Genomic DNA, 7995 nt, shown 5'->3' with positions numbered 1-7995 from the left:
TGTTGTACGTTCTACTTTCACTCTTTGATTTTATTCATTCTTTTCTTTAGAGATTTGTACACTGAAATCTACCCCGCCTGAGAGATGGAGCCTCGGCCCCATAGATTCAATGCTTTATTATTCCACTGCTCTTTTTTTGGTAGTAGCAGAATCCATCATTCATTCTTATTGCTTTAATGTGTCCCAGTCATTTTAGAGACACACCTTATTTTAAAATGAAAAGCCTGACGTAAACGCTGGAAAATCAATAATCAAATTATATCCACGAAATGTTTTCATCAATTTCATTTTTATTAAATATTAACAATAAGGAGACAGTGGACAAAAATCTTTTGATAAAACATTTCTCATGTGAACAAACTGTGAAAGTGACAAAAAAAACTATGTTGGACTGAAACTTTCAGAGAAATACTTTGAGTAAACACACACTGCAAGGTTTTCTGACCTTCAATAAGCCCATCAAACAGTTCTTGATAGATACAATTTCAAAACTGTTCAGAACGACCATGTAAAGTGAATAACGATTATGAAGAAATATTTCATTATTTTGATTATCCCTTATGTATTTCTGGGCTAACTGGTCAGAGGCTCACAGTATGACTCTACCCAACAGTTTTATATACATAGACACAGACTTCATCCTGAACTGAAAAAGCAGCTTTTAATAGATCATCATCCACTTGACTTGATGATCCACTCTGACACAGTTAGGCAAAAGTTTGCAAAGTCATGTCTTGCAAAGTCATCTCAAGCAGAAATAGTCATAGTGCAAAGGCTGGATTTCAGAGAGGGGGAGAGGTGAATCAGTGACCCTACACCTATGAGCAAGTCAACTGGTCTTTACATGAAAAATTTAGCATAGGGTCTAAATTTAACATGGAATGTATTAAAGGGAAAGTTCTGATTTACTGAAGTAGGGCTGTATGAGGTACTTGTCCATACTTAAAGTACTACCTACAGTACACTGCATTAAACATGCCCTCAGGTGGGGGGAGCAGATAGGAAGACAGGCACGCACAGCTAAGTACAACTAAGGACAGGGGTAGCAGTGATATGTATTTAAGCCACCTAAATAAATTAATATGAGTTTAAGTGTATGCTAAATTAAGAATATTTTCACCATTTACCGTGCTGTCATACAGCCATTTCAGTTGACGTGGCGAAACTGAAGCTGTTCTCCATGTTCTCATCAAAGTGACCAGACTCCATTGAAAAAAACTGTAATTTTATCTCACAGAACACCAGAGTCTACCACTAAACCTACCACTAGAGTCAAATAATAACACAAACAAATAACTGAGGCAGTGGCAGAACAGTAAGTCTTGTCTTCAGCAAGATAAAAGTACTGTTTTTGTCAATGGAGTCTGGTCACTTTATCAAAGACATGGAGAACAACTTCAGTTCCCCCACATCAACTTGTCTGACAGAAAGGTAAAAGTGGTGAAAATATACTTAATATGGAATACACTTAATCTGATATTAATTTATTTAGGTGGGGTTTTTCTTTAGTGGGTTTAAATAAATTTTACTGCACCCCCTGTCCTTAGCTGCAAATTGCTTAGCTTCCATGTCGGTACTCCTGCCTGCTTCTCCAAATTAGGGGTGTGCTAATCGTCTACTGGGGGTAGTACACTGACTATGGATTACTACCTCATGCAACCCCACTTCAAAAAACCAAACTAACACTTAAAGTTTGTCAGCTTAGTTTTCTGATGTGTAACTATAGCTTGAAACACTTTGGTAACAGCTCAGACCTCCGACTGTATTTCACATCTATTAATGAAAGAAATTCACCTTTTCTGTTGTGTTCCTATCCGTGATGTACCAACAAACAATGTATGTGAACCCTACTCTTAAATGCCATTTACATGAGCACGAGACGTTCGTGTCCATGAACTGCAAACATTTATAATAATTTATGTACAATTATACAGCTCCATTTCATAATTACAGCAATTCAAAAAGAAAAAAAACTTGATTACAGTAAGCACATTAAAAAGCTAGGACAGTATTATATATGTGATTCATTAAAATCATAATAATAACAACATAATCATTAGAATTGTCATCTTGTGACCCCTATCTTAATTTGTTAATGAGTGCCAAGGTGCTTTCAGGAAACTGTCTCTATGGCAATAAATATAAATAAGGCAGAAAACAATAAATAACTTCCCAACATATGAAATGTAGCATCTCAAATGCACAACATGCTGCTAAGTAAAATGAAGAATTGAGGTTTGTGAGGTGTGCCCACTTCATGATTATAGACCCTTGTTTCCCAACAGTGAAATTCAATATCAGTTAATTCTTACTAAAACACGGGGGAAATGTCTTTATAAGACCTCAGTGCCACATTTGAATTGCCATCTCAGATGTGTTTTTTTTTCCTTTCATGATGATCTTAGTGGCAATTTAAACACAGCTGAAACAAGCACAGCTGTTAGGAAAGATTTAAAATGTGAGTGGGCAGTGCAAATGAAAATTAAGCCCCCTTATGACATTTCACATAGTGCCATTATTGTGTGCGCATTGACGAGGGATGTGTATATCTCAAGAGGTCAGCCAGCGACACAGCATTGTCACCCTCCACATGTAAACAAACAAGGCAGGGAATGTTTTGTTCGTATTGCAGCTGCAGTTCTCAGTCCAGGTCCTCCGGAGCCACATTACTGCTGGCCGTCTACACTACCGGGTAGTTAATTGCATTCACCAGGTGTAAAATGACTCCCTGATTAGACAGCTGGAATGAAAAACAGGCCCCAATGCCCAGGACTGAGAGCCGCTGCAACACAGTCTGTTACAGATACACTGTATGACAATACAAGCTTGGAGAAAATCAGGGGAGAGAGATGGAGTGAACGAGAGACTTGGGACATGATAGTAGGGGAAGGAAGATAACGGATTGAAAAAAAGAGGACAGCAACAAAAGGAGCTACTGAGTTTGCATGCAGTACAGTGGGATGCTGGGGGAAATGTATAGGGAGAGGCTGAAGGGGAATAAGGAGTGGATAGGTGGAAAAAGCAGAACATAGGACGGAGAAAGAAATAAGAACAGAAAGAGATGAAACAGGGTGGATAAAAAAAAAGAGGAAATAGTGTGCAAATGAAGCAGACCAGAGGGAGAGAAGGCGTTTCCACCAGTGGGAGCACAACTGTCTACCTTCAGGCTTGTCTTCACCTCTATCAGGTCCTTGCCTCATGAGGTGTGCATTACAACACACACACACACAATTTATACAACCTCCCTACAGCCAGGTGCCGCTTAGAGACAGACAAGTTCAACAACTTCTCCAAAATCTAACATTTTCTGTAGACGCTGGGAGCGTTGAACTTCTGGCCTGTACTTAGCAGCAGCACAGGCTCCCACCTCCTGGTTGACATTATAAGATTTGTTTACCTCACAGGCTGTGTAGAAAAAAGGGCTGTTCGACAGTCTATTCAATTCAGCAGAGCAAATATATTCATCACTGGCAGATTAAAGAGGTTGTTCACAGATTTAAAAAAGGTAGCTTTTCTCACTTATCAAATTGTGGCATGTTTTTTCTCCAAAGTGTGAAGGATGTTGTACGACTCAGCAGGTCATGGCAGTTACAGAAAATGTTAAACTCACTCAAAGAGTGTCCTACTGTGCAGAAACAACTGCTAGCCTTGTTATACCAAATGCAATCTAATTAGGTTGTTTTTTTAAAAGATAACCAACACATCTGAGATGAGAAAGATAAAAGAAGGCTAGTATTTAAGGACTGGGTATCAGTGGAAAACTTCTGATGCGTTTCCAAATTTATAAAATCATGTTTTTTTGTTTCTTTCTTCTTATTTCATTGAGTAAACATCTTTCTGTGTAATATTTTTTTCTGTTACTTAATTCCCTAGACAGAATTAGACTCCACTCAACTGATGCCTCGGTAAAACTGTCATTGAAAAAAATGTGTCAACTGTAAAGCCATTATTTTAAACATTTTTCCTTTCAAATCCTGAAAATGGGTATTGATTCTGTAATTTAGCAAAGCACCAGTAGGTTTCCCCCGTCGATGCCCAGCCCTAAAGAAGATCTGAAGGGCTTCATTCCAAAACCTGATACTTCCCCCCCCGTTTTGGATAAAATACATAATGCTGGTTGTGCCAGATCGTTAAAATCCTATTCTGCTTGATGTCATAGTCTAATATGTTTTGATTTTATTAGCTGAGGGTTCAGTAGAGATAGTTAGTGTCATTTTTCCATTATAAGTAATTTGTTTTAGAATGAAACACTTCATTTCTGTACTGTACTAATCTAACATTGCAGATACACATTGACTCTTATATCGTATATAATGCGGATAATATTGCAACATTGCATTTCTAAAAAAACAGTGGTCCAGTTTTAAGCCAAAAGTACTTCTAATGCCTTATTAATATGAGCAGAATGATTAAGATTTACATCTCAAAACACTCTACAGGCTCATGTCTTGGAGGTTTTGGCATGTTTGGTTCCCTTCTTGAAACACTGGGGTGAGAGTAGATACTGAAATGTTATCAAAAGACTTTAAAAGTCACCCAGATGCTGCTTTTGTTGCAGTACAAAATGCTCACCTGTATTTTCCTTAAATTTTAAAAAGCATGCAGTAAAAGGGTGGACATTTGTCTTTTCATCTTGACTTCTGTTGGCGGACATCGAGGAATGAGAAGTTGATGTAGGATTTGGCAATGTGAGAATAAATCCTTACCAGCACAAATAATGCTCAGTCCCATAGTTCATTATGCAGCACATGGTTAAACTTTTTTAAAAATGATCAAATAATGGATAAAAAATAAATCTTTAACAACACAAATACAAACCTCATCTCTGCTCTCAGTTTTAACGCCCTGTTATTTGTGCAGATTGTAAGGCAGAGATATCACAGATGATCTCTCTGTGTGAGTGTGTGTAGCTAAATGTGTGTGTGTGACTAGATGTGTATATGTGCGCATGAGTATGAGGTTGTGAGTCTCTGTGCACTTTGTGTGTCTGTGGGCGTAAGCACATCTAAACTGTCAGCATGACACAACGTGGGAGTTCTGACAGACGGGTGAGTGCCTTTCTCATACTCACAGCCTGATATCTGTGTGTGTGTGTGTGTGTGTGTGTGTGTGTGTGTGTGTGTGTGTGTGTCTGTGTGTGTGTGACCTTGCATACAAGTGTGTTTAAACGAGTAAATCTAAGAACAAAATGTCAGCACAGGGTTGGTCTGGATTGTAAAGATAGACAAGCATGATTGTAAGCGCGCATGGTTGATGATTCAGGGAGAATTGGGACACAAGGAGTGAAGGAGCAGCAGTTTTTCTATAAAGTCACACATATTGTTGCTCAAGTCAAAATTGATGGTGGAAATGTTTGTGTGCCCTCAACTGTCTCTCTGTGTCAGAGCTTGCAGTTCAGCAGTCTGTAGGGAATGCTGGAGGAAGACATTTTTACGAGTGTAGCTATGCAGAGACAGAGGGCCTCGAGGTGGTTGTCCTAAGCGACCTGTAAACATAGAGGAGGAAGAGGAGGAGGAAGAGGAGGCTGGGGAAGGAGTAGGAGGTGGAGGGGAGGCTTGGATGGACGATGAGACGCTCTGGGAGGGGCTCCCTCTGCTTGCAAGACTGTGGAGGCTTGAGGAGGTGCTGGCCCCGACTGCACGAGGGATATGGCTAGGGGGATGGTGCTCTCCTCCTCCCCTCCTCGCCCCACCTGGCAGACTAACTCCACCCCCTCCTCCTCCTCCTCCTCCTGGAGTTAAGGACTCAGAAGAGGAGGACACCCCCTCTGGCTGCCTGGGGGACAGAGATGGAATTGCAGTGTGATTAGCAGCGGCTGAACCGGAGCCCGGGCATTGATTTGGATTAAGGCCCGGGTGTGAAACTTGAATCTGGGCTGGAGTAGTAAGGGAGGCTTGGGCTGGCACTGCAGAAGTGGCAAAGGACGGGTTGGAGGAGCCTTGAGTCAGATTTGGAGCAGGGTTGCGGGCTGTGGGCGGGGCCAGGACCCCTTGGCAGTGGCGCTCCTCCCTGGCAGTGTGTCGTTCAGACGCAGGAGGGCGGCCATGCAGAGGGGGATAGTGGTGGGGGAGGTGCTGGTTACAGAGGTCCCCTACGAGCGCTGCCCCCGAACCCCGCGCTACCCTTCGCTCCCTTGAAACCAGGCTGCTGCTGCTGCTGCCTTGTCCTGACCACCGGCCTGGATGACTGGTCTGAGAGAGAGGAAGACAAGAAAAGCACATGTTAAAGAGGCTCTCTGTCTGTCAGTGAGTGTGTGATGTGCACTCTTTCAAGAATGATTTACTGAGCAAGAGGAAATGAGAGAGCGAGACAGACAGGCAGAGACAAACAGAGAGACAGGCAGCATGAGAGAGAGCACTGTTGAGTGTTCAGTATAGATTGTTAATTGGGTGACATTTGGAGAACGATCTCTCTGGGCTCCTGCAGCTTGTTCTAATTGTTTCTAAACCAACCGGAACCCTACCCCTGCTCACTAAAGCACACGCACACACACGCACACACGCACACACACACAGAAACAAGAAAACTTAACATATGCATGTATGTGCGCTCAAGGTATGCACAAATCTACACTCACAAGGCAATGGGATACACTTTACACTCACACACACACACACACACAATGGAAACGATGGCACATAAAGCTCGATGGCAGAAACAGAAGCCACCTGTTCCCTTTCACACTCCACTGCATCCCCTTATGCAACATATCTCATTGCTGTCCCTCTGCTCTCTCTCTCTCTCTCTCTCTCTCTCTCTCTCTCTCTCTCACACACACACACACACACACACACACACACACAAACCAAAAATCACACAGGGACCAAGTGTGCAATGTTCACTAAAGTAGCACGATTTCATCCGACACTAAACCGCATGGGAGAGTAAGCTGCGTTGACATTTGCCAACACCATGGCTGTGTGTGTTTTCTTGTGCAGTTCTTATGCATGAGCATGCGTCTACATGCACACACTCTATGCATCCTGGGTGTACATGCATACATTTATTTAATCGCCAGTGTACTTTCATGTGATGAATGTGATCACGTTTCCATGTGTGCATGCATGCAAATTGATATTAAAAATAATGTAATTACTGTGTCGAGGCTGTCGAGAGAAATTTGGTGTGAGAGGTAGAAATGTAATTAGCCAGAACACAGCTAACTGAATAAGTACAGGATAACAGTGGCACTGCTAATTCAATGAAACGGTTTTTATTCATAATACTTTCAACCTGAAATCAAATTAAAGAGAGGGAAGGGAGCGAAAAAGTGGGGAGATCACAAAGAAACTGGAAAGGGAGACTTTGCGTTTTACAAATGATGCTCATTTGACACAGTGATGCATAATTCTGTCAAAAGCACTTAAACATCAAACAAAAAACTTAAATGAGAAGTTAATTTATTTGTGTCAGATCAACTTAGTGGTCACCCTCTTCACTGCAACCTAAATTATGTATACTGATGGTTTGGTTAGAATTCCAGCCCAAATACTAACCCAAGGCGTCAGAATTTGACGACCTGGGAATGAGACAGCGATCTTTCTCCTGAGTGTTAAGGGCAACACGCATTGGCAGTGTATGATACAAGATGCATCTATGCAAGGCTTCACACACCAGTGTCAACATACTGTTTCCCAGTGTGGTTGTGAATTAGCACTGCAGAAAAGCAGCAGTTGTATAGCATTTGCTCCCTGATTCTTAATCTGTCTAAATAGTCAATAAAATGTGTAATACAGGCATCATTTTAAATCCATCTATCTCTTAAATCCACAATAAGTGTTGCACTTTATATTTCCACAAGGAGTAAGGAAAAAGTAGTCAGCTCGGGGGGTCTGGGGAAAACAACTCTCCTCTCAGCAGGACGCAACCTCTCAGCTGAACACATGCACACACCGATTCATATTAAGAAAGTGGGGGCGGGACTTAGCAGGCTAACAGGTAAGCACTATCATTATGCTCACTTTAAAATGTATCAAAGCAGAAGGTGGCTGGACT

General features: G+C 41.6%; 1 protein-coding gene across 1 annotated transcript in view; it reads right to left on the bottom strand.

Annotated features, from left to right (window-relative positions):
* Nucleotides 1–270: 270 nt before the first annotated feature.
* The window catches only part of ccser1 (coiled-coil serine-rich protein 1), a 136466-nt gene continuing 128741 nt past the window's right edge, over nucleotides 271–7995 (bottom strand). The window contains exon 11 of the mRNA XM_059336886.1: nucleotides 271–6191. Within this exon, the coding sequence (XP_059192869.1) occupies nucleotides 5364–6191 (828 nt within the window). The 3' untranslated portion in view covers nucleotides 271–5363. The remainder of the gene's footprint in view (nucleotides 6192–7995) is intronic.

Source organism: Centropristis striata, chromosome 7 (assembly GCF_030273125.1).
Source record: "Centropristis striata isolate RG_2023a ecotype Rhode Island chromosome 7, C.striata_1.0, whole genome shotgun sequence".
NCBI lineage: Eukaryota > Metazoa > Chordata > Actinopteri > Perciformes > Serranidae > Centropristis > Centropristis striata.
Note: the sequence above shows the minus strand (reverse complement) of the source record. Positions and strands in the feature narration are given on the sequence as shown.